General features: G+C 35.9%; 1 protein-coding gene across 1 annotated transcript in view; it reads right to left on the bottom strand.

Annotated features, from left to right (window-relative positions):
- Positions 1–27,529, bottom strand: part of rasa1a (RAS p21 protein activator (GTPase activating protein) 1a) — a 57,270-nt gene that overhangs the window by 15,311 nt on the left and 14,430 nt on the right. Inside the window, exons 2-21 of the mRNA XM_077231598.1 lie at positions 20,646–20,798; positions 17,216–17,351; positions 16,965–17,035; positions 15,040–15,157; positions 14,910–14,941; positions 14,262–14,314; positions 12,331–12,481; positions 11,142–11,220; positions 10,930–11,053; positions 8,913–9,069; positions 8,653–8,740; positions 7,944–8,024; positions 7,456–7,613; positions 7,294–7,370; positions 5,808–5,980; positions 4,637–4,796; positions 2,737–2,879; positions 2,346–2,461; positions 952–1,038; positions 799–866 (exon numbers count right to left, since the gene is read on the bottom strand). Of these exons, the coding sequence (XP_077087713.1) occupies positions 799–866; positions 952–1,038; positions 2,346–2,461; positions 2,737–2,879; positions 4,637–4,796; positions 5,808–5,980; positions 7,294–7,370; positions 7,456–7,613; positions 7,944–8,024; positions 8,653–8,740; positions 8,913–9,069; positions 10,930–11,053; positions 11,142–11,220; positions 12,331–12,481; positions 14,262–14,314; positions 14,910–14,941; positions 15,040–15,157; positions 16,965–17,035; positions 17,216–17,351; positions 20,646–20,798 (2,225 nt within the window). The remainder of the gene's footprint in view (positions 1–798; positions 867–951; positions 1,039–2,345; positions 2,462–2,736; positions 2,880–4,636; positions 4,797–5,807; positions 5,981–7,293; positions 7,371–7,455; positions 7,614–7,943; positions 8,025–8,652; positions 8,741–8,912; positions 9,070–10,929; positions 11,054–11,141; positions 11,221–12,330; positions 12,482–14,261; positions 14,315–14,909; positions 14,942–15,039; positions 15,158–16,964; positions 17,036–17,215; positions 17,352–20,645; positions 20,799–27,529) is intronic.

Below are 27,529 nucleotides of genomic sequence, written 5' to 3'. Positions count from 1 at the left end.
AATAGAAATGTAACAAATTTAAGTCTTTAATACTTTTTATTCAGTATAAGTGACCCTAATGTATTTCAAAAGCAAAAAAATTATGAAAAAAACCCAACAAAAAAAACGCAACGACCCCAAACTTTTGTTCCAAAAGTTTTGAACCAAATGTCCTCAAAATATATAAACATTCATTCATGTGAACACTTCTAAACAACTTCATACAACAGTGATATTCATCACAACAGAACAGCTGCACATTATGTGACATTGCTTAAACACAGCCTGTAGGTGGCAGCCTTGAGCTCCGCTAAGGTCATGAGAAATAAATCCTATCCTTCATATTCTGAAATAAGAGGCTTATAATTATGCTCAAGTAATAGGTTATTTTTAGAAGTAAACTAAACCAACTATATTGTTTCTAGATTGTTATTTGGCTTTATCTTTAAAAAGCAACACATTGCAGTATTAATTTTGCCATGTCATATTTTAGCCAATAGTATCTGTAGATTGCATTCAAACTGCATTACAATTAGAAAAATGCATCACAAATCATTACATTTCTATTAGGAAGAATTTGAAAACCCTTTTTTAACAAATACAATTTTTTGATGTGCCAAAGTCCACTTTCATTTAAAATATGAAATAGCCTGTTGACTGTCACTATGACATGTTTATGCATTTACACATTTGGACCGTTAAGTGCTCTTCTACCAGACTGAAGCTCTAACAGGTGCAGAATGAAATATCTGAGTGGGTACTTAACCTTAATGTGTTGCAGCTGGAAAATGGAGCTTGTGATGCAAGCTGTGCACTCACCAGCAATAATGTTGAACATTCTGGGGTTGAGAATGGCAGGGCAGATGAGCCTCAGGAAGACGAAACCACTGGGGGACAGAGACAAACACATTTTGGCACTTTGAAAGATTTTCCTCTGTAAACATGCGCAAATGTAGCTTAACAACTTGCTACCTCACGACTCGGGTCCTCATTGTAGTGTTGGTAGGCCATTTCTGCTGCACAGACTTCTGAAGACAGCCATAAATGTACCTCAGGGTACTTGGACAGGGAGGAAACAGACAGACTGTGAATACTAAGACCACAAAAACAGCACAGTACCGTAAAGAATAAATGTAATAAAACATCAATGTAGCACTACATGGACAGGATAATAATATAGTAGGGATGCACTGATATAAGAACTTTGGTCAATATGATGTTATAGTTATTTTAGCTGATAGTTATTTCCATGTTATGGCTGAAGTTTTACTAATCTGTCTAAAAAAAATCATATATTTATGATTTTTAGACAAAATATATGTGTAGACAAAATGCATTACAATTTAATTAAAAATACATTAAAATTGTTACATTTAGTTTTGTTAGGAATAATTTTTTGTTGCAGGTAAATTTTTGTTAAATTGCAATATTTTACAATATAACAGTTTTTACTGTATTTTTGATCAAATAAATGCAGCCTTAAACTTCTTTCAAAAGATAAAAAAATATTTCCGACTTCAACGCCTTTCTGGTCATGTATAACGAAATTGCTGTTCAAGAAATAATGCTCTTAAAAAAGTATAATCTTTGTATTATTTTTGATCTGACCACTTAAATTCCAATATTTACCGATAATTTATATATAAATGTATACATTAGGGGTGTAACGGTGCATGTATTCGTCCTGAAAAAAGCTGAAGAAGAGACAATCTACGCACCAACCCAAAACAAGAGTTCAAATGACACGCAAGAGCTTGCCTATATGCGGAGTTTCAATTCATTTTTGAAAAAGACAAGTTTTACTTTTCATTATTCTATTTATTTTGTACTTTTATAACACAAGAGAGACTTGTCAGTTTTATAGCTGATTGTGACCACATAACTTTTTGTTTGTTATCAGCCATACAAAAAAATATTTCCTATGCAAGAGTGCATTCGGTTTACTGCTTTGTGCTGTACACACTACCTCAGGGGGGACTAAATGCCAATAGGTGGAAAAACTCATTGGCACTACTGTCTGTTCAAAATAAATAAAAAATAAACCTAGCATTGGGGATTTTTTGCTTTTTCCTGTTGTACCGAACTCGTATCGAACCGTGACCCAAAAACTGAAGTATGTACCGAACCGTGGCTTCTGTGTACCGTTACACCCCTAATATATAAATAATAAATATTGGTCGATAACTGTTGATGATACAGATACATGTTTGCATCCCTCCAGTATATACACAGTGTTGTACTGAAACCAGCAATGCCAAGGCAGTATATGGATAATCAGTATAGACAGTATAGTACCACATTTATAAGGTTGCACTAAGGCAGTAAAGCTGATAGGACACTATATGGTGGTGTGCCATCATGCTTACGGGGGCAAGATCTCCGCCGCCATAAATATCTTCTCCACCAGCTCCGACAGGATGTTGAGTAAATGAGCTAGATTCAGATTAACATCCTCATTCTTCTCCAGTTTAGATGGGTTCAGCTACAGAGGAAGACCAGAAAACACTCCACATGAGGGAAAAGGATTCTGACTGCTAGTTCACTTTATTCACTATCCAACAGAAACCTGACAAAAGCCAATTTGCTCAAGGCAGGAACTTTGTAGAGAACCTCATGTTGTTGCATTTGGCTCAGACATACTAAACACAAAACATCAGGACAGGGAGAACAGAACGTTCACAGATCTGAGGCACAATGGAGTATGATGTGAACAGCGAGACATTTTTGTCCGCTGAATGTTCCGTTTAGTTCCATTACCTCACAGGACTGCTTGCTCTCCATGATCTTCAGTATGGAGTCTTTGAGTGCGTGGTGGACGAAAGGTGTGGCGGTGGCCTTCATGTACTGTTCCATCAAAGTACTGGCCAGAGTAGTGGCACGGAACAGCGTCGTGGCTTCATCTGCAACGCCAAAACAAAAAAAAGCTACATTTTTAGGGATTGGCAGATTAAAAAAAGTAATACCTGAAATACTGCATCCTTTTCTATACATTGCTATTATTCATATTAATCATTTTATGTATACTAAACCATTTAAATATTTTACAATTCAGAGGAAAATGTAATAAGATAATATGATAATACTCAATTATAATTATAGTTACAATTAAGTTTGTGGCTGGTAAGATTTTGTAAATAACATTGTAATAATATTGTTTTTATCAAATAAATGCAGCCTTAGTTAGGGAAAGACTTCTTTCAATGTAAAATAACTTTTCTATTTTAATATACAGTATATTTTAAAATGTAGGCTAATTAATTCATGTTGTTTCCATCAGAAAGCATGCCAATATGCTGATTTGGTGAAAGTGTATTTACTGTCATCATTGACCAATTTTAATGCATCTTTACAAAGTAAAGCTATTAAAGCTTGAGTAAATTTAAAGATAATATTTTGAAGAATGTCGGTAACCAAACAGTTGCATTTTATATAGCAGTATTTTTTTACTCCATACTAGGGAATTCAATGGGGCCTATAAACTGTTTGGTTAATCATAGTCTTCAAAATATCTTCTTTTATGTTCAACAGAAGGAACAAATTCATACAAGTTTGATGTAAATGATGATAAAATGTTCATCTTTGGTGAACTATCCCTTTTAATTAACTTATGTGTGCTAAGTGAACTTGGTATTTGGATTCATATTGGATTGCATTCATGTTCTTTCTGTTCTTTTCTAAGTCTTAGCAATTAATTTCAATGGTTAATAGTTTATTTCACATCCATACTACACTGTCCAATCCATTCAGAATTAGAGATGTCAAGATGGATTAATTGGATGGAAATTTTAAAGGGGCAATCAGCAACTGTAGCTATTTCTTCGCTGATTTTCACTTTTGTTGTTGCATGTTTTCTCAATTAGCTCCCCCTACAGCTGTGAGGCGTATATTTCACAACAATGTCGTAAAAAAACTCACTTGCGGCCCCTCCTCTCGCTTTCTACCGCTGCTCATGTGCATTTGTTATTATCGGAGCCGGCCAACTTTATCGTGTGGAGCTATGTCTACCGAGGTGGGTAGTACATCATACACATTGAGTGTGTGTGTGTGTGTGTGTGTGTGTGTGTGTGTGTGTGTGTGTGTGTGTGTGTGTGTGTGTGTGTGTGTGTGTGTGTGGAATTGCAAGGTTGGTTTTCTGCCTGGGAACGCTGGGGGAGCGGGGAAAGTCACCATTCTCACCAGAACAGGTTATTAAACCATCCAAATGATTTATAAACGGTTTTATTAAGTTGAAATAGTTGCCAAAAGCCCCTTTAAGAATGCTGTTGGTGCTTCATAACCTTCCAGCAGATCAAGTCATAATCTAATATTCATAAGGGAAACTTTCACCATGGTTAAGTTTGTAAATTCATTCAAATTGAGTCGATACTACTAAAAGTGTATCAGATTAACATGAGCGCGAGAGCGTAAAGAGCGTGAGAGCTCTTTTCAGAACACACTGCACTTTTTCAAGACGGTGTTTGATTGCTCAGTTTAAATGAACAATTGTTCATCGCTGGAAAAGAAGAACTGTGTAAAATGCACAAGCAAAACTGAAGCTTTGTTCTATAGCTAAAACATGATGAACAAGCCTGAGGGAAGTTGCCCAGCCTCGATGCAGCTGTGACATCTGTTTGCGGTTGAATACTGAACTTTGGATAGTACAAAGAGAGAGCCCTACCCTCCATATTAATTTCTCTGTCATTCAACGTCCTCAGTAAGGGAGCTTCAGCTCGCTCGTGTCGTAAGATCCGGAGCAGGATGCTGGCCAGCAGAGTGCGGTCCTGCCCACAAACGTGAGCCAACGCATAGATCACATGATAGTCTTTCTGCAGGATGAGCTGGGGACGGACAGCGGGAGCATGTCAGCAAAAGATGCTTTATTCAAAAAGTAAGTTCTAAGAAAAAGTTTCCAACATTCACGATAAGTCCTGAAAACATTATTTCTGAAAAAATTATTGGTTAAGCGAATAAAAAGGTAACATTCCATTTCATCTTTTTGCAAACATTATAGGAATGTTACTTTTGAATGTCCTTTGAACATTCTGAACGAAGATCCAACTAAAACATAATTGGGGAAAAAACATGAATAATGTACAAATAATACTAGCATTTTATGAACATTAGTAAAGATCAGGTAACTTTAAACAAACATCCTATTAACGTTATTGGAAGAATCTTTGTTTATAACTTTAGAATGGTAGCCAAAGTTCTGAGAATGTTCCCTGTTAGCTGGGAATCTAGCAAAGTTGAATTTAAAAAATAAATGCTAAATTGTTTTAATTCTTTTTGTTACCAGCATGGGGTGCGTTTCCCGAAAGCATCGTTAGCAAACTATATGCTCGCAAGTTCTGTTGTTATCAACATAGTTCAATGAGTCGGGGTTTCCCGAAATCCTAGTTCTAACGAACATTTGCAAACAGCATCGCAAAGTTGTGTGGTCCGAACGCAGCTCTCGACCTGTGGTTAAAAAGCATAGTTTATTGTTTTCATGACATGTTGACTTAATAAATTCCTATCTTGAGCAAAATAAGCAAGCTGACATTCAGTACAATCTGTATCTTTTATTTGGAATATGAACATTTATGAGAAATAGTCCTCAGATGCAATGTCCATAATTTATAGCAAAACATCTAGCATTAATTTGATGACAAACAGATTAATTAAAATAAGTTATTACTTATTACCACTACGTGCGTTACATCATTAACCAACGTGGTTGAACGAACACTGCGACAATATGGTTTCGGGAAGCAGCGAGTTGCATCATTTTACAGAAACACACCCCTGTATGGTTAACTACAAGGCCACACCCCCATCTGTGTGTAAAAAATGACCAAGTGCACACTCACTTCTTTGAATTCACTGTACTCTTCCTCAGGCATGATCTTCTCCATGGAGAATCGCACTCTTACGCGGAGTGAGCCTGGTTCAATTCCCTTCAGCGGCACATAGGAGCTCAGAGGAAACCACTCATCGATCATCTGGCCCCTCTGCAGCTTGCTCAGCTGGCAACGCATGAACACTGAAAACATACAGAAGAGAAACAAATTAGAGAAGAGCAGTAGTCATGCTTTGCTCTACAAAGTGCCAGCAGAGGGCGCACTTGTGCAAGGAAAAAAGAACGGAGGGATTAAAGGCATGTTGCAGGTTCAGGAAAAAACTAAGCTCTTTGTATGGAGCACCTGTGACATGACGACAATTACCACAGATAATACAAATAGAAAACAAATATCATAAATCAAGGTTACAATTAATATGCACAGCACCAGACAATAAACATCAAAATTAGATGCAATACACAACCGTTTTTTTTAAAGAAATTATTATTTCTATTCAGCAAGGATGCATATCTATTTCAGATTTCAATTTCAAATAAATAGGTTTCCTTTGAACTTCAAATAATCACACAAAAAAACAACAGTTTTCACAAAAATATTAGCACAGCTGTTTTCAACATTAAAAATAATAAATGTTTCTTGAGCACCAAATCAGCATATTAGAATGATTTCTGAAGGATCATGTGACACAGAAGACTGAAGTAATGATGCTGAAAATACATCTTTAGGAATAAATTACATTTTTAAATATTTAAAATTGAAAACAGATATTTTATATTGTAATAAAATTTTACAATATTACTGTTTTTACTGTATTTTTGATCAAAATAAATGCAGCCTTTGTGAGCATAAGAGACTCCAAACTTTTGAACGGTAATGTACTGTATATATAATGATACCAGAAAGTCCACTAACAGGAATGACGTCAATAACACACAACAAAATGTTTATCTAACTATACAGCTTAAATAATACACTTAAATTTAATTATTAGTGCTTTAACAAAAATATAAGTTTTTAGATTTGTGCTTTTAAACCCTCAACATTGTAAGTGCATTACTGTAACAGCAAGATATAAAAGAGTTTTCTGTGGTAACTGACATTATGCCACAAATGCTGTCGACAGAGCTTCCGGAATATTCCTTTGACAGCTCATGGTCCATAAACGTCTTGCTGCCTAATTTTAAATATGATTAAGAAGTACATTTTATTTTTGAGTGCTTAACACCAAGACTGCCTCATTCTACATATAGACACTGTAGCCTTTTCTATTTGCTACAGTCAGACAATCAGTCTTAGTTCAGGCACTTACTACAATCACTCAGCTCAGTTCATTTGTCTAACCAATCATATTTTTATCCACACTTGATACTTGCTCAATGCTTGATACTCGCTTGATACTTAACACTTGAGTGTTAATATTGGACCAATTGTGAGGTATTATCAAAAATAAATCCTCACTATAATTGTATGGTAAAGAACAGATAATTATACTCACATATGTCACTTTCTTTGCTCTTCTTGGTTTTGTTGCTTAAGCTTATTTCGAATCTGTTGATGTCGCTTGACAGGTCACTGCAAGAAGGGAATAGAAATCAGAATCTTAATCGAGCAACACTTTTAAAACCTCTAAATGAGTCGAGAGTCACAATGAACTCACTCAAAGATGAACTCTTCAGTGAACACAGGGTTCTGTCCCTCTCTAGGGTGAGTCCTCGCCACCTGCACACTGTTCAGAGAGATGTTGCAGTAGGGGTTGGTGAAGTGTTTGATGGGAAGTTTGTGGGCTTCCTCCACATACAGGACTAAACTGCTAACCTAAGGTGAGAGAATGACACGCAAACGTTAGATTTTTCCATGCTCTGTAATGAATAAGTGATGAGATGTCAGACTTTGTCCAAAAATATGCCTGTGGTAATGAAGATGACGATGTTCTTTTTAGATTTAGTCCAAATGGCTTGACTGGGATCAGGTGCTCTAGAAGGGGTTTGCATCCCCTTGCTCACCGGCATCCAGACGGTTCAGCTGTGGCCCCTTCTGACAGTACATTCAGAGCCATCTGAACACCTGACCTCATGATTAAGGGAAGGACAGCCACTGTTTCATGAAAACAGTGAGATTTCACACACAATGACTGCTCTCTCTTACCTGACGCAAACGCTTGTTGAATGTGGTCTGTAAAGGTTTCCTAAGATTATTGCAGAACGTCTGTAGGCATTTCAGCCAGTCCTGTGAATGCAGGACATAACATTTTGGTTATAGATTCATTTTATGTGGACAGGGAGAATGTTTTTAATATATTTAATTATAAGAAGATGCAATAAGATTATCAAGCAAGGATGTATTCAATTGATCAAAAGTGACTGTAAAGACTTTTACTTTGTTACCAATAAACAACAACATTTATTTCAAATGAACCCTGTTCTTCTGAACTTTCTATTCATCAAAGACTCATGAAAAGAAAAAATATCACGGTTTCCACAAAAATATTAAGTTTTTAACATTGACAAATTAACATTGATCTATCTTTTGATAGACTATTGCTTTCCAAACCATCAAACTTAAAGCTTTAAAACTATTTCAAACTGAAAACCTTTGAAAACCAAAGCTTTTTATACTTATTCAAACTTCAAAGTTTTTGATAAACTATTTTTATTGTAGTTTTGATCAAATAAATGTAGCCTTAGTGAGCACAAGATACATGTACATTAAAAAACACTTTATCTGTCTCAAACTGTTTTCATTGTAGTTTTGATCAACTAAATGCAGCCTTAGTAAAGCACAAGAGACATTTAGATTAAATACTTCCCAACCCCAAACTTTTTAATAGTAGTATATATGTAGAAGTGATATGTACCTGTGCCTGCTCAGGTGTCTCTCCAGCAAAGTAGAAAATGTACTGCTCCTCGCTAAAGTGCTGAATCACAATCTGGAAACAGTTTGGCCTGAACAAAATAATGACATCGACAGAAAACATGTAACATCCATCTGCAAATGGCACACTGGCACCAAATTGAATTGAATTACATAAAACATATCAAACCAAGAGTCATCTGCAAGTGAATAATGATCAGAGTTAAGGACACCGGTGGCTTGAGTTGCATTACAATCACATACCTGCCAAACAGACTGTCATGGACCCCGTACACAGAGCACACACTCAGATCGATTAGTCCTTTGGGTTTGGTGGCTCGCTTCTCACTTTCAAAATAAATGAGCTGAGCGTCGTTGCCCTCCAGGATGAAGTACAAGTGCTTCCAGCGCTTGCCCTTACCTGTGGAAATACAAGTGAAAAGGTGAGCAAGATGCTTTAGAATTACATTACCTTCTTGAATGGTATAAAAATGTCAGATCAAGGGAACCAAACTATGGGAAAACAGCTGATTTATTGATGTCATACATTTTTAAGAGACAAGCATACATTTTTGCACAGGGAGACTGTATAATAAAAGGTTTCAGTACACATCCAACCAGCTGAATACCAACAAGAAAATGCATCAGAATTAGGAATGGGGTATTGACACAGGTTTCATGATTCGATTCACAAGCTCTTGATTCAATTCTGATTTTGATATCTATTCATTTGGATATTTATATCAGTTACAGTACATGTACTGTAGGTCTCCTTTAACTGAAGTTGTAAATTCTACAGAAACCCTATCATTTTTAGACAAAAATCAACAATCAAAAGTTGTATACAAACATTTAAACTGCATTAACTCTTTAATGGTATAATTATGATTTTACAACAGATTTATTCAAGCATACATGAAATAATGAAGACGTATTTAGCAATATGCTGCTTTCTATTATTTAAGTTATTTTCTTTCTAGTTGACTACTGAGCTACAAGCTTTGAATGGATTTCCTGAGGTAAATACAATGTTACGTGATTTTACGTTGAAACATTGATTGAGCGATTACATGAAACATGATACATTTCAGTAAGTTGTACTGTATCTTTTGTTCATTCATGTTTATTTCATGCTATAACTAGTTGTAAAGAGGAAGAGATGATCAGTTCACATGCACTCTGAAGCACTTTCACTAAGTTCGCTTGGTGATCATGTAATCATAATGGCATAGTAAACAGATTTGGCTTGCTGTCCATTATTAAGTTTACACTTAAATTGAGATTGAGCATTTAGATTCTTCCCGCTTTGAGAAATATATAGAAAGATAAATATAGGCTTAAAATGGAGAAGGAGGGATGCTTGAGTGATGACATTGGGAGATTGTAAGCTAAGGCGTTGCTTATCTGACTGGATTAGATGAACATGCTCTTCCTGAACTTACCTCCTAAACTTCATTTAGTCACGTCACATTAAAGAGCGCCAAAAAAGCATAATATTTTTATATTGGATGGCAGGAGGACTACAAATTAAATTTTTTTTGTTTACGCATCAACATAAAACAGAATAGAAAACAGTATAGACTAAAAGAATGGTCTTGAGATTTAATCATTGATATTGGTTCATCAAAATAAATATTGATATAAAGTTAACTCAGCCCTAATCAGAACTGAGTGAAATTCATTTTAAAATGCAGAACACTGAGGTACATAGACTGTATGTTTACTGCAATGCCTGAGCAAATGCATTAAACTCATTTATGTCTTCAAGAGTAACAATTTAATTTGAGCCTGTATAACACAACCAGGATCTGAGTTAAAATGATTTCAGTACACATTAAATCACCTGAATATTACATGCAAACAACAGTTGAATACTAACCAGACAAGGTGCCAGAACTAATTCGGATTCATACCGTTTGATCAGTGAGAAAACCACACAGAGCGCCAAATCTCTTATTAAGCAAAGCCACTGTCATTGAACTGGACAGCTCTATGTGTTCAGGTAAACGCTAAGCTTTTTGTTCTGCATAGCTCATCCTGAGCAGTCTGTGAAGAGCCTTGCTGAGCGTTTCTCAGGTGATCAAAGACTGTCAAGGTTTGACAAAGACACACTCAGATGAGGCTTATGTGCTACAAAATACCCACATCCTCTCGTGTTCAACCCACTGAGAAAGACTGAGCACTGAATACAAATGTACTGTGTGAAAACAGACTTATATGTTGATAATCAGTAAAAAGTCAATGGATGCAGTTGGCTGCATACAAAAGTAGCCTGTGGTACCTTTGTTGAAGAGAAGATATCCTTTCTTGACAATGTTTTTGTAGAAAGCATCTTTTGTTTTCCGTCGAATAGTGTTATAGATTTCTCTGCCGTCGACCACGTCTGAGAGGACTTGTTCTTTTTGCTAAACGGCAAAATAGACACAGTATTATGCTTGTTATTGAGATTATCTTCAGCGATATCTGAGCTTTTTGGAATGACCTTTCATTTACCTGGACTGAGACAGGATCTTTCAGAGTGTAGCCCTCTACGATCTGCTCTTTTCGGTAACGTTCGATAATATCGTCAACACTGCCAGGAAGAGCATTATTCAATTAGAGACCAGCTGGATGTAAAGCTGTGTGATTTTCATTACAATATGCAAAATTAAAAAAGTATTACATTTTAATTAAATCAGCTTTGAGGCACAATATATGGGACAGGGTTTAATATATAAAATGCTTTCAGACAGGCAGCAAAAACCTGAATTTTGGAGCATATGAATGAAATCTCTTTAGTTTATAGTGTTAACAGAAATTAATGTTGCCGGTAAATTAATATTTTATTATGTGTATGCACAAATTATTCAACTTTGTATGTAATAATCAAACGCTTAAGTGAGGTGTTAGTTTGTATTAGAATTGTAATAGTACTAAATGTGGAACCATCTTGCAACCAAATCATTAATTTTATTGGTAATAACCAAGGCTGCATTTGTATGATTAAAAATACAACCAAAAAAACAGTAATATTGTGAAATATTACTACATTTTAAAATAACTGTTTTCTATTTTAACATATTTTCAAATTTAATTTATTCGTGATGCAAAACTGAATTTTCAGCATCATTACTCCAGTCTTCAATGTCGCATGATCCTTCAGAAATCATTCTAATACGCTGATTTGCTTCTGAAGGATCATGTGGCACAGAAGACTGGAGCAATGAAGCTGAAAACTCAGCTTTGCATCAAAGGAATAAATTACGATTTAAAATATATTCAAATAGAAAACAGTTATTTTAAATTGTCATAATATTTAACAATATTACTGTATTTTTTGTGTTTTTATCAAATAAATGCAGCCTTGTTGAGCATAAGAGACTTCTTTAAAAAAAAAAAATCTTACCGATCCCAAACTTTTGAACTGCAGTGTGTGTGTGTGTGTGTGTGTGTGTGTGTGTATATATATAACAACATAATATATATATATATATATATATATATATATATATATATATATATATATATATATTATTGTTAATGCAAACAATGCTTAAAACTGCATAGCAGACAAGGTTATTAATGCCATCCTGATAAACGGGAAGGTGCTTCAAAGCAGGATATAAGTTACGAGGGGCCATTTACAGCCAGATGCAACACAAGCAGTGTCAAGTCACTTTAAAGCCTTTGCCTGCAGTCCTACCTGTTATAGTACCGCCCTCCCATCATGTACTGGTTGTTGGGAGTGGGGCTAATCTTGAACCTTTGGATGTTTTCATTGGTACGAAAGAAGAGGGAGTAGTCGCCTGGTGTGTTGTCTGACGGCCTGACCAGAAAGCTGCAGACCTGGCCAACTGGACAGCAGAGTCAGAAGTGATTTTGAGTAGATTTAAAGGGTTAGTTCACCCAAAAATGAAAAGTCTGTCATTAATTACTCCCCCCCCCTCCATGTCGTTCCAAACCCGTAAGACCTTCGTTCATCTTCAGAACACAAATGAAGATATTTTTGATGAAATCTGAGAGCTTTCTGTCACTCCATTGACAGCAACGTCAATTGCAAATTGACATTGACTGAGCAATTGCAAACATTGCAAATTTCAAGGCCCAGAAAGGTAGTAAAACCTTGTTCTGACAGAGAACCCAGAAGCGCTGCACTGTTTACACTACATCTACAGCACAGGAGAATGAGGTGGAAGAGAAGAGATTGTTGAATAATGTCGTTATTTGGGGTTTTTTTGAACACAAAAAGTATTCACTTCGCTTCATAACATTAAGGTTGAACCACTGTAGTCACATGGACTATTTTAACGATGTTTTTAATACCTTTCTGGGCCTTGAAAGTTGCAATGACGTTGCCGTCAATGGAGGGACAGAAAGCTCTCAGATTTCATCAAAAATATCTTCATTTGTGTTCCCAAGATGAACGAAGGTCTTACAGGTTTGGAACGACATGAGGCTGAGTAATTAATGACAGAATTTTTGGGTGAACTAACCCTTTAAATCGCATATATGAAATAATAACAGCTTTTGTTCTACTCTAACATAATAAGTAATCTTTGATTCATTTGCCCCTTTTAGGTTTGCAAATATTAAAAGTTTGTAATCTATGCTAATGCATGTGAGTCCGGCCAAATATGACAAATGATGCATATGCCTTTTTATGATGCATTTAATGCGTTCATAAATCAAAAGTGCTAAACACATGCACAATTTCATGATTTAAAGGAATAGTTGGCCCAAAGGTGGAAGTTATGTCACCATTTAGTCTGTTCCTCCAACAAATCTATCAGTAAACAAACTGATAGGCCAATAAGAGATAAAAGACTAAATGTATAACTGACCATTCAGTATGAAAATTTGATATTCACTTAATAACTTGATATTCACTGTAATCAGTAATCATCATAAAGCAGGTATCAAAACACATATCGTTGGAAAGTTCTGAGACTCAAGGTTCAATATGTGGCAACTGTTTTGTGATAGAAGTGATATGGAGAGAGAAATGCATTAATTTGTGAGAGGAGAATGCATAAAAACATTGGTACAATCCCTGAACAAAATCTCTAGCAATTTTTTAGTCCAAATAATTTTGTAAGATATTTTTTGTAAAATAAAAAAAATAAAAAAATAAAATATATTTTCTTTACAGTGAACTTAAACATCTTTAGCTTTCTGGAGTGCTGTAATCTGTTGTGTGTCTTCTTTTTTTTTTTTTTAAACTAATGTTATGTCTGTATTCCAAAACATTTATGAATTACAACCTTTAAGTGTATAGTGTATTTTCATGTCTATGTTTGAATGGTGGATGACAGTTAATAGGTTTTAACAGTTAACTTTAAGTGGATATTCGATGATCCAAAGGTAATGTAAATGTAAATATAAGGGACACAAGCATGAACAATTACATATCCAATTTTAACTGACACTGAAAAGTGAAAGAAAGAAAAAACGAATATTGGAAAATAATTCGAAATGTTTATTTTGGAAGGAACTATTCCTTGAATACGCATATGCTAGTGAAATGCATTGAGCACATTACCTGAAATCACCTGTCAGGTTTTTTTTTTTTTTAAATAATAATATGCTCATTACACAAACATGCAATAGCCAGCATTTGATGTCACGCTCATGTACCTGTCATTAGCAGGTTGTACGCCTCTTGTTTGCTGATCTTCCTGTGGTACCAGCTATGAAGATAGAAAAGGAAAAACAAGAGGAAACAGGAAATGAGACACAAGTAAGCAGGGCAGAGAGGGCAGCACCCCAGGCCCTGTGAGTCAGGTCTGAATCAGAGCAGTCTAACACGGTCACAGCACAAGGGATCAACTCTGATCAGATCCACAGCCTCAGGCTCAAACCCTCTCTTTCATACTCGGAGTCGGGAGTGTAGCATTGCTCTCTAAATCTGACAGATGTTTCTTCTGCCATGGCACACTGAACTAACTAAAACAAACTGTGCAGAAGAGATACACATGTGAAGCTAAACAAAGATGGCAGCAGAGAAATTAATCGCTTCATGATTCAGAGCAATTTAGTCTGGTCAATTTGGATAGGATTATATTAACCTTCGCTGGTAAACATCGTAAATGCACCATTATGAGCGCAAAAATCACGTTTCTCCATTGACAGCCATTCAAAAGTAACCATGTATCAAGAAAAAAGAAATAAAGAATAATAATATAAAATATTTCATTATATCATAGTAGTTGTTTTAATAGTGCCCATGTTTGGAGGGCTTTTAAAAGTGCAACAGATTTATTGTTTTACACTATATGTACTTACATTTTTCCCTCATGCGGATCCTCTTCTCTACCCTGTGAATATATTCAAATAAATCAATTATTTAATGTGCAAATTATCCCTAAAATCTTTGTAAGGAGTATTTACAGCACAAAAGCTCAGGGACACTTACCACCTCCTCCACAAGATCATCCACGATAAGGCCCTGCTCTTCTGTCCGAACATTGGTCACCCACATCCACCCATCCTCCAGTCCATTGTGAACGATAAACATGTCTCCTTTGAGAAAACTTGAGACACACAATAAAGTAGAAAAATAAACAATGGAGTGAAATGACAAAATAATTGTCAATAAATAATGTTTAAAAATATATATATTATAAGGATATAAAAAGTCTTTCGATCCTTTCAGATAATCTTTTTGAAAATCAGCATTTTTAATGTAAAAGTAACTTATAAATGTGACTGGCAGAAAACATCTGTTTCTCAAACAACGAAGTTAGTGGAGGATCACTGTGGGAAGTAATACTTTTTGATATTTTTAAACTGCATGTGGCTTAAAATGCTCCAAATGTTATTTAAAAAGGGTCTTAAATTTAGGGTGGGAATTAGTCTGTTATACAGGATTTTCCAGCTTTTCTTGCAATCTAAATTGCTTTCCTGTAAAGTTACTTTTTGTAACTTCTTGTAAGTGCCACTGAACACCACAGGGGAAGATTATGTAAACCAACTGCTCAGGTGAACCATCTCAATCCTGGTCCTGGAGTAGCCCAGCACTGCACATTTTGGATGTCTTCCTTATTTAACAAGTGATTTCTATCAGCAGCTCATTACTAGAGCCTCCAAGAACTGCCCCGCATCCGAATATGCCTGCTTAGCATGTGAAATGAGAATCCAACCAACATTCTGAAGCCTGACGGACACTTTAATATTGCATAATAAGGCAACAGGTAATTCATCTTATGCATAAATGGTGGGAAACAGAGACAAGGTGAACATTGAAGGTCACATGGTGGATGCAGTACACTATGTCTGAATTGTATTCAAACTACACTGGCTCAAATAGTTGGATAGCGAAATGGATGGAGTGTTATTACTGAAGTACTGAATTAATCATGATTTTTCTCATTTGAGAAATTTATTTTTACATTTTATCAGAATTATTGCACTTTCACGCAAGCATAAATCAAGAGACTGGCAAATTATATGCAGGATTTTACCTCATCTGGTTACTTGAATTATTATATTTGTCAAATACATTAAGGTTGTGTTCACACTTGGCAGGTTTGGTTCAAATAAAACAAACTGGTTTGATTGCTTTGTTAGTGTGGTTTATTTGAATAAGTGCCACTCTAACCCTGGTGCGCACAAAACAGGAGGACTGAGACCCCTAAAAATGGGGTTCCAAGGGCTTCCAAACAATCTATATTGCGGTTTGACTAAAATATGAACGCAAGTTACGCAACACGGACCAAAGGCATCTTAGAGAACCAAAAACAGGATGTAATGTCACAAGATGTGACCCTAAAGAGGACAGAATGCTCAAGAATGCCACGTTTTCCTCATCATTGGAGCCCCATTGCCCGTCACAGTTCAGTACAAGCTTCTGAACCATGTTTCCTTGCAGCAGATCTATGTTTATGTACAACATATTTTATTAGCTCTTTGTGAGTTTTCAACTGGTAAAAATACCATGATATGTTTGCAAATTCAACGTGCGCATTTAGCCCAGTTTTGTTTTGGATGTTTGGTGTAAGTTCCGTTGAAAAATATACCTGATATAAGCAGTTTCTTTGTTGTTTTTGGTTTGTATCTTTAGGTTCAGTCTTAAAACTGACACTGTGAATGATAAGTGAACCAGTACTAAATGTATGGACTAAATGCAGGTTTTCTTTTTAGTCCAATATGGCAGAAATGCTTAATTAATGAGAAGCAGAAATCATGATCGCAATTAAAATATGATTAATCGTGCAACCCTTGTTTCAAACATTGAAATGGGTTTAAATTCCATTCCCTCAAACAGGCAGGACACAGTTAGACACTTCAGACTGGATTGTGAAATATGAGATAGGATTACTTTTAAGAAGGTTTTTATACCTGATCTCATCAGTTTCTGGCACTTTGGTGTATGGAAGTATGGCCCTCACTCTTCGCCTGTCCTCCACTGGCTGAAAGGAGAATAAGAGGTTATAGCAACACCACAAGGACAATGGCACATATTACTGCTATGATCATCAGCACTGAAAGATTAACAAAATGCAATCCTGCTTCTGGATCTAAAACCTTAGATACAGCAACACATAAGTGAAAAAAAAACATCATTCGAAAGTCAGAGGTTCTGGTCGTACCTCTGGGGGTGCCACTGGAGACGACAGTTTTTCACCTTTAAGTAGGCAAGACACATAGCTGTAGTAACCAATGAGATCTGACAGGGACGAGAAGCGTCGTCCACCGATGTAGTAATCTCCACACATCGCAATGATCCTGAACACACACACAAAGGAAAGTGTTTCGCCTTACTTCGTTAAAATGATAATGCCTGACTAATTAGACTGACATTTACTGGGATAAAGTATTTACTTCTGAGTCATTCCAAATACATTCAACAGGAGCACAAGAGCACTTGCAGTTGTGTAGACGAATGAAACCATAAGTATGTGTCATGTAGAATAAGATTTATTACTTGTTCGTTTATTGCTTGTTTCTTAATGAAAAAAAAACCCTCAACTTTTCAGAATACCACAAGCACAAAACGCAGGTCATGTGACAAGAACCAGCTTCACCCTTTCCATAACAAAATTGAAAGCTTAGCCAAAATGGACGAACATCTGATGCTAGCTGTACAGTGCAGTGTTTTTTCTTATCTCCAATGGGACCTACTTCAATTCTCTTTAAACCAACAATCTATTTCTTGACTTTAAAATGTTGCAACTAGACTTATTTTGTGTGTACACAAGTGTGATCACATTACCCTGGTTTGAATGACCCTTCATTGGCTTCCTGTCCGTTATAGAACTGATTTTAAGATTATTTTGTTTGTTTTAATCTTTGAATGGACTAGCACCTACTTATCTGTCAAGCCTTTTGTCCATATACAACCCATCGGGGTGCCTCAGATCTTCTGATCATAGGCTGTTGACCGTGCCTAGGGCAAGACTAAAATTGAGAGGGGATTGGGCTTTTTTCTGTTATTGCCCCTAAACTGTGCAATAATAGCCTTCCACTGTGTGTTAGAACTGCTCAAAAACTTTCTAATTTTTTAATCTAAACTAAGAACTCATTTGTTTTTCTTGGCTTTAATGCATTTTTTAGAGATTAATATAATATCTTTTTTATGTAGTTAAATATGTATCAATGTAAAGCACTTTGGTCAACTTGAAGATGTTTTAAATTGTGCTCTAGAAATAAATTTGACATTGTCAAATTATTAAATGTATACTACCAATCCAAAGTTTGGGGTCATCAAGATATATATATATATATATATATATTTTTTTTTTTAAAGAAATTAACACTTATTCAGCAAGGATGTATTAAATTGATCAACAGTGACTGTAAATACATTTATAATGTTACAAAATATTTATTTTTCAAATAAACACTTCTTTCAATTCATCAAAGAATCCTGACAACTTGTATCAAAATTTACCAATAAATATTAAGCAGCACAATTGTTTTCAACATTGATACCAATAAGAAATGTTTCACAAAATCAGCATATTAGAATGATTTCTGAAGGATCATGTGACACTGAAGACTAGATAAATGCATGTTAAAAATTCAGCTTTGCCATGACATTTTAAAATATATATATAAAAATGTAATTGTAATAATGTGGTAGCTAGGGTGTTCTGGTTAGTTGCTTCACTGGTCCAGGTCACCGCTAAGTCTCTGTAATATTCTGGTCTAGACACACAATTAGGGCTGGACAATAATTCAATATCAATATATATCGCAATATTTTTTTTTTCGATAACTGTGATATGATTTTTAAACACATTTTCGATATTTCAATATACATAGCAGCATTTGTCAATGACTGACGTTAGGCGCGCAACCGTCAGAAAGAGCAGAACACAATCGGCTACTTTCCTGATGACGTACACCACAGACACGCAGCCACTGCTCAGCGCAGCAGATCTCCAACGCGGCAAGTTTCAGCCACAGAATGAGCGCCCCTGACCGCAATGCAAATGTGACTGAACGAGCTTCCACAAGTGAGGAGAAAGCAGACGAAATAGTTGATAAGAGAGGAAAGACTAATTCAGTGGTATAAATTCAGTGGTGTTTCGGTGTTTCAGCGTGCTGCAAAATGTGCCGGAGTGTGACTGCCGAGTCCGACTAGCAGCGGGAACACATCAAACGAGGATCAGGAGATAGACTGTGCCGATGCGCACGTCCGCGGCCAGGAACGTCGCGTCCACACTCTAAAAATAGCTCACCGAAAGTTCTAATGAGCATGTATCGCTCCCTGTGAATGTCCTGACGCGCGCACACACACACACGACGCGCAGAATCCAGTTCTCTTTCTTTATTCATTTATGCCAAAATGTCCGTTTTGTCAATTGTATCCTCACAAGAACAGTCTAAATGAGTTAAATAAAATCTTAAATGAAAGTTAAGAGTAGCCAAATGAGAAAATTAAATGCGTAAGATCCTCTCATCAGCGACAGATCTTAAAGGGACAGCAGCCAATTCTGTCTGTCAGTTAAGTTAACCAAAGAACAAAGGGGAACAGAGCAAATTACTCACTGATCTTGTCTAAAGAACGTGTGTAGCTTTAATAAGGATTAATCTATATTTAATTTATAATTTATGCAGTTCAGACTATTTGATAACCTTATTCAATTTCTGTATATTTCAGTTTTATTTACACACAAAACATTAATGGTGAACATTTTTGACTTTATAAAATGATTATCTCAAGTCTTGAAAAAAGTAAGACATATTTTTGTTATACATAGTTTAGTAGCCTACTTTTATTTTTGGCAGAATTTATCATTATAATCAATTTAATTATTTCCTGGATTTTGTAACACCATAGTCCCTAAATTTATGTAAATGCAGGAAATGGGATTTAAATCGGAAAAAAAATTCCCCCATTATGTGTACCAAATGTAATGGCAAATGTAAATTTAAAAACAGAAATGCATTGTCATTTTGCATATTACATTTCAAACTGAATATTGCTACCCATATGCTTTCATAGTCTTGTAGCAGGTATTGAGAAGAGAATATTATTGTTATGATGGGTTATTTCATTGCTTCATGTAGTTTGTTATGGTGCAGTAGCGAAAGGCTCCAGCAGATTTCATAGACTTGGCAAATTCATTTTTCAGAAGATTGTAGGAACAGACATCTGTTATGGGCGTTCTTGGCAGTTTTTCTGAGGCTTTTATATTGTTTATATCTATATCGGAATTATATCATTGGAAATATATAATTATATATTATTATCGACCGAAAATTAAGAAATATATCGTGATATAAAATTTGGCCATATCGTCCAGACACACAATATATGGCTTCAGTGCCACCATCCATGCAAGTCTAGGGGTTTTGTGAGCTGTATTATTGTTTACAATTCTGATCATTTAGAAAATCATTTTGAGGCATCAGTTCTATCAATAGTAGATACAGTGGAAGACAATGTACGTTTAATAGTTAACAAAGACTGTTGTACAACAACTGTCTGCTTGAGGGGACATAACATTGAGTGAAATGTAATGGGGTTTGTGTGCATTAGTGAAACTGTATGATTCAGTCAGCACTGCTCACCTGAAGTGATTGACCACATTGGTCACGCTGAGAAAGGACAGTACGAAGGAGCCAGGCCGGCGGTCGCTTTCCCTGATGAGGTAGCTGCCCGGTGTCCGAGCCTGACGCAATCGCTCTTCTGCAATGGTTCTGTCCAACATTCCATGGTACCATCTGAAAGAAAGCAAGAACAGATCAAGGAGTTAGTCAGCAATAAATCAGGTTTTAGTGTCTTCCTCTATTTGGTCCATCAGCATCGATTTTAATGCAACCCTGAAAGTAAATGCTGAAGTAGGTTTTTAAAGGCGCTTTTTGGCATGCTGACATAAGCCTATATTTAGTTGATCTTATTCCAAATTACCTTGCAGATTTTTGAAAAACCTTTGCCTTAATGCAGTAGCTGTAAAAACGAGACTTGCAGAGATTGCTTTGGATTTTTTTAAAAAAGACATGCATGCAAGCCTCCCTCTCACTCCACAGAAATGTGACAGGGCTCCGGCTGCTGAATTTTTCTCTTGAGAAAAACTCATGCGGAAATATTGAAAGTGAAATCTTGCTCTAAAAAGGTGCCTTAGCACAGCGAGAAATTTTAAAAAAGTTTTACTGCAGAGCCTCAGCCATTAAAAACATGAAGGTCTCTAAATTAAACAGTAGCTTTTCTAACAACACTGGTTAATGTTTCAGAGATTTTAGATCCCTAAAAAAAAAAAAAAAAAAAAAAAAAAAAAAAAAGAGTCTGATTTTAGTGTTTTGCCACAGGGGTTCAAGATAGAAGTAAAAAGAGTAAAAGACAGAGCTGATGTATATTTAACCCTACAAATATACAATTTTATTTTCCGATTATGAAAATGTGATAATCGAGATAAAACGATTATTTTGCCCCATTCTGTCCCTTTCTAGTGGTGTGCTTTCGCTCCTCCTCAAAAGCCCAAACTTAACATGCAAATCAATAAAATCATGTAACATGACTTTCATTAAATATGACGTGCTGAGGACGGGTTTATGTGCAGTCTTAGTCTGTCTATGTTGAATTCCTCTTGCAGTAATCATTCCTTGTCGTCCTTTGTTATGAGCTGTTTGGTAGCCAAATGCTCCAACTGGACTGCGCATTGCGGATAAAACAGATAAAAAAAGGAATAAAAAAGTAAACCTTTTTACAAGTAAAGAGATTATTCAGTGGCCCTGCAGTGCCACTTGGGCACTTGGTCTGCTTTCTTATTTGCTCTCGAAATAATACTTTGTCTAAATGAGATTTCATAGCAAGAAATGGTTTAAAATTAGGATCTCTAGAAAATATGATCATCTTGCGATACATATAGAGACACATTGATATTACCTACATTTTGGCTGCTACTGAAGCACGCAATTTAATTATATTCATGTCATGTCAAATAACCAACAACTGACTAAAAATTCAAAACTATTTCATCTAATAAAATTCAAAACAAAACACTAAAAACTAGAATAAGAATTTAGGCATCACAACATGATAAATGTACAGTATGAAAAATGGATTTTCATTTTAAGATTTGCTAAAGATAACATTTAACAATGGTATTAAATCTAAATCTAAATGTTAAAATAGCAGGCATACTTTAATATCCAGTTATTAATAAAAATGTTACTGAAAAATCTTACATCTTTAAAGGTATAGTTCACAACAAAAAAAAAACATTCTGTCATCATCTAAAACCTGTATGAATTTCTTTCTTCTGCTGAACACAAAAGATGATATTTTGAAGAATGTTGGTAACCAAACAATTGATGGGCCCCATTGATTTCCATAGTATTTCTTCCCCATACTATTTTTGGTAGTCAGTGGGTGAACTGGGTTTTGGGTGAACTATCCATTTAGATAAGGTGAAAAGCAACCCTTCATGTAAAAATGTTTGTCCACTCCTGAAATTAATCATTCTCATCTGGTTTAAAAGTCAAAAGGTCCTTGCAAAAACAAACCAAGCAAAAGTCTCCAAATCTAATCATGATTTTGCCTTTTCACTCTTGTTTGGGGTATAAGACCATATGTAATCTAACTCATAAGGTTTTTTTTCCATAGAACACTCTTTAATATAGAATAAAGATCAAATACATCAAAAACTGTGTAAATTTCAAGGCATGCATGTGTATGCTTACACTTTTTTTAGACTCACTCCAGCCCCACAGTTAATTTCATTCAGACGCATAAGAACAGCAGGACCATTAACACATGGGCGAAAAATACAAAATCAATTAAAGCAAGAAAAAAAAAGTCAGCACATATATGTGTCTTGTTGATGTGGTGGAGAGGAAGTGATGGTAGGTGAAGGGAGGAGGTGATAGACGAGAGTGAACATATCACGTTCCTGTGTCTCTGAGTCTTGCCCATGTTGAAATGTCACACTGACTGCAGTCTGCATAACATCATGTGGGCATGCAGCCCTCCCACACTCAAACTTATTGTGTTAATGGGGAAGCATATGCCCCAGTGAGTTTCATTTGTGCTGAATGTCAGTTTTCGGTTTAGATTTTCAAAAGTGTTGCTCAGTGTACAAGAGATGCTGCAGTTCAAATTATACTCTGTGTGTAATAAAATCCAAAAGAAATTTGCCAAACTGCTCATGGCGGTGTGTCACCAAGGCACTGGATAAGTTTCTGGTTTCAACAAATGTTGTTTGTCTTTACAAATGGACTCCCAAACTCAAAAAAAAAAAACAGAATGCAGGTCAGTGAAATAGAGGTTTTTTTTTTTTTACCTCTTTCAACTTGAGCGTGGCGGCGTAGCGGAACACATTTTATACCGAAATTAATCAAGATTCTGATTACAGCGTTTCATTGGAATGTATTTAACAGTTTAATGAAAAGTGTGTTTGAAGATCCTAAATATGTAACACTTAATCTAGACTTTTTTATCTAGATCAACAGTAGGGCTGCCCACGACTAAAGTTTTTCCTAGTCATTAATGTAAAGGCCCACTGAAGTGCCTTGAAACACGCAGTGTTATTCAATGTGTTCACGCAACTTCCACTGAAGCAGAAAGACAGGGCGGGACATATTGAGCAACTCCTCCCCTTTTTTAAAATAGCTAATATCGTTTCGTTTATATCACAGCTCGGCCAGAGCAGTTGACCTCATCAAAACCACAATTGACAGCCACAGTCTAATAGATTCCCTATTAGATTTAATATGAAACTTATTAAAACAAAACCGTAATCAATCATGCTGATGATGTGTAGATTGAAAAGTGTGTGTAACCCTGTAGAATACCATGCGTTACATGTGCAATAATGTTGATGGATGGCATCGATGTTATTTCTTCTACTCGTCAGTGTTGTTTCAATGCAGAGTAATAGTTTCTCTCCTAACCTCCTCCATATTTCTTTAAAATATAGCATTCTGTGTAGAACTCAAATGGGCCTGATACATTTTGTGGTTCTTTACTGACTCGCGTATATGATCCACTCTGTGACCTCGTGTCTCTGGACCAGACCAAACTGTGTGCACGCTAAGGCCTGACACTAACGTGAAAACAGACTTCATTCACCCCAATGAAAAGCTTATTTAAACTGTCCGAATCGTTCCCCATCCCCTATTTAGATTCTAGATTAAATTTAGACGCTTTAGATTCTAGAGAGCATTTGATTGGACAGGAAATATGATGATAAGCTGAAGAGAAGAGTGATGAGTGAGAGTGAGAAGAGTATTTGCGGAAATGAGAGACTAGTTTGAATGCTTATATCTTCTAAATGTGAATTTTGTCATTGTTTTGGAGCACACTAACTTTTTTAACCATTTAACTCATTATAACTAATACGCACCCAAGAGCACATTTATTCACATTAATGATAGAGTGAGCGGCCACTCTATGGAGTTTTTTTCTGCGACTGACTGACTAATTAAAATGTAGTCGACCAAACCTCTTCTCGTCGACTAGGGCTGTAATGTCCCAGTCAATTAGTCGATTAATTGGTTGAAACGTTCTGGTTCGACTAAAACTCTGATTGGTCAATTTTTTGCGCGTTCATTTCATCAGTTTTGCCGCGTTCATTTCATCAGCTTTGCCGCGCTCATTTCATCAGGGGGAAAGCACTAACTGCTAATGGGGGTGTTTTCAGAGTACCCCTGTTTCACAGGTAACAGTCTGTCTTCTGAAAACCCCTTTGTTTTCACTTTTTTTAGATTAGCCCAACCCACTGGAGAAGAGAGACAGATAAGTAGGCTATAGAAGGTTTGATGCTGAATATTATTTATTTAATTGTGAGAGCGTAAAATTTTTTTTTTTTTTTAATTATTTTTTTTAAAGTGGACATGTCTTTTGTGTTTATTAAGAGTAAAAGCTTTAAGTTAAAGTTACAATATGCAGGATTTTTGCAGTAAAATATCCAAAAACCACTAGGCCAATGTTATATATTTTGTTTTGTTGATTACTTACAATATCCCAAATGTTTCCAACTATTTGTAAATCGTGAGAAAATTGCGATTTTAACCAAGGAAACGGGACGTGTGAGCAGGGGTGAGGAGTCGCCAGTCAATGGCGTCATATCCGTGTTAGCCTCGGTTTCCGCCAGGTTTGTGCTCGCACTGCATTAGTAACCATGGCGACAGACGTGGACAACCGGGTTATTGCCGTTATGCCTAGCAAGACGCTCACTCTGTTGTTGTTTTGTTTAAAAATTATGGACCATGGCAAGCAGACTTTGAGACAAAAAGAGGACTAAAACGAAGATCAACATCTTTCGAGATGCCGAGAGCTCCACGTCTGCGACTAACTTCGACTTGACAGAGACGCGAGTGTTGCATGTACTTTATTAGACAGGTGAGAAAATGAACATAAAGCTAATCAATGTTATTTAGTTCAACATGATGAAATGTCAGTGACCTGTGTGAGTATTAATTCAGCACTTGCGTGTAGTTCGGTAGAATGAAATGTCCTTATTCCTTTATCCGCGGGACACGCGTTGCGTGTTGCGCCGGTAAACGTCTAGCAATCGCGCCCTGCTTCACACCACAGTCATGTTAAAAACATCAATGTATTCACTCATCCATAAAAGATCCATCAGCTTGACGACAAGATCCATACTTACGCTTAATGTGGAATATACGTCATCATTATACGCCTTTGTTATTGTAAGAGGTTAGCGACCCCTGGTGGCGAAAATTCCTGCATATTGTACCTTTAATAGTCTATTCGTGTCTCAGCCGCGAAGCTGAGCTCTGTGCGAGGACATGCACAGAGCGGCTGAAATGATGAACGGAATGACAGTTATAAGTTATTATTATAACATATGAAAAAAAGAATTGTCTAAATTATGCTGCATATTCCTCTACAGTTCTTGTGATATCACTAGTTGTCAACATAGTACTATTTTCAGAAATCATAGGCTATGATATTGCGCAGGTGCACGTAATGCAACGCTGTCAGAGCCGACAGACTCGTGTGTCAGACTCATTTCAGTGCAAAATAATTAGGTCAAAAATGATTCAATATACTGCAAATAGCCTACTAGTTTTTTATGTTTATTTATAATCCATTTAGGCGGACAACAAGGCTACAAAGTACTGCGCACAGCTAATTAATTTAACTCTTTTTTTTTTTACGTCATTTTTAGTCGAAAAATTTCAGTCTTCAGTCGACAAACATTTTCTTTTGTTGAGTACAGCCCTATCGTTTAGTAACATTTAGTCGACTATGAGGGGGCAGCTTGAAATTTGCCATTATTTAATATTATGTAGTTATATTTTGGCTTCACAAGCAAATATGTAGAGACAAAAAAAACATAACAAGGAATTAAGCAAATGTAGAAATACTTTGAAATATGCATTTCCATGTCCTTTTTTTTCCTGTGCAGGAGTGCGTTATGCAAGCACTCCAAATGAATGAATAATTGAATAAATTATTTTTTATATATTTTTAACATTACATAATATTATAATTTTCATAATAATATTTGTAATTATAACAACAACAGTAGTTATTATTACCGGTATATAATATATTCCTTGGTTCCAAAACAACATCAGTGTGAATGGAAAGTGGACTAAAGTGGTCCTAAATCAGATGTAAATCATAAATATTTTCATATTTAAAATATTATTATTATTCATGTCATTCTACTCCTGTACAATATTTGTTTCCAAAGTCATTCTAAGTTCAATGTGAGTAAATGATTTCTTCAAACAGTGTTGTGTATTAGGCTTCCACTGTAAGTGACAAGAACAAAACGGATATTAAATTACTATTTAACTATTTGTATGATATATAATCATCAGCAAAAATGTTGTGATCATGACATTCCCAAGCTGAGTCTACAACACATAACATGAAGTCCGAAATGTAAAATGAGTAACACTTGCTCATGTAAACTATTGACCCATTTTATCAACCACAGTGATACAGAGTGCAGGCGTAATTTGCACACTGCAGGCCTAACTAGGCTAAGCTCCTCTTCTCTATATATTAATTTATTGAATAGACAGGCTCTATGAAGAAGTCCTTTGAGTAAAACTGCACCGTTAGCAGAAGGACAGTCCCTCATAATTCCCAGAGGCTGCGTTTTCTTCTCAGCGGGACTGCCTCGCAGCTTGTACACTATAAAAATGACATCAGCAATATAGGGTTATTAGCACACTGGATAACGTGCTCTATTAAAACTTCTGTGGTCAAATGAATCACAGGCTCCTGAAAACACAGATGTGTGAACCAGATGAGGGGCCATGAGGAAGATTAGATGATGTTCAAGCAAACATAAGCAACAATAGTCACACTTCCTTAAGGTCTGTTTACACAAACAACCCTTTAAAAGGACAAGCTGCATTACTTTGGAGCCGATTACACTATCACACATCTATCATAATTAATATTAAAATGTTTCAACGTTGTATTTTTCCTAAAATAATTTAGTTTGGATGCCAAGCAATTAATTCAGGCA

Source organism: Siphateles boraxobius, unplaced genomic scaffold, assembly GCF_051911475.1.
Source record: "Siphateles boraxobius isolate OS27281-9 unplaced genomic scaffold, OSU_SipBor_1 16, whole genome shotgun sequence".
Classification (NCBI taxonomy): domain Eukaryota; kingdom Metazoa; phylum Chordata; class Actinopteri; order Cypriniformes; family Leuciscidae; genus Siphateles; species Siphateles boraxobius.
Note: the sequence above shows the minus strand (reverse complement) of the source record. Positions and strands in the feature narration are given on the sequence as shown.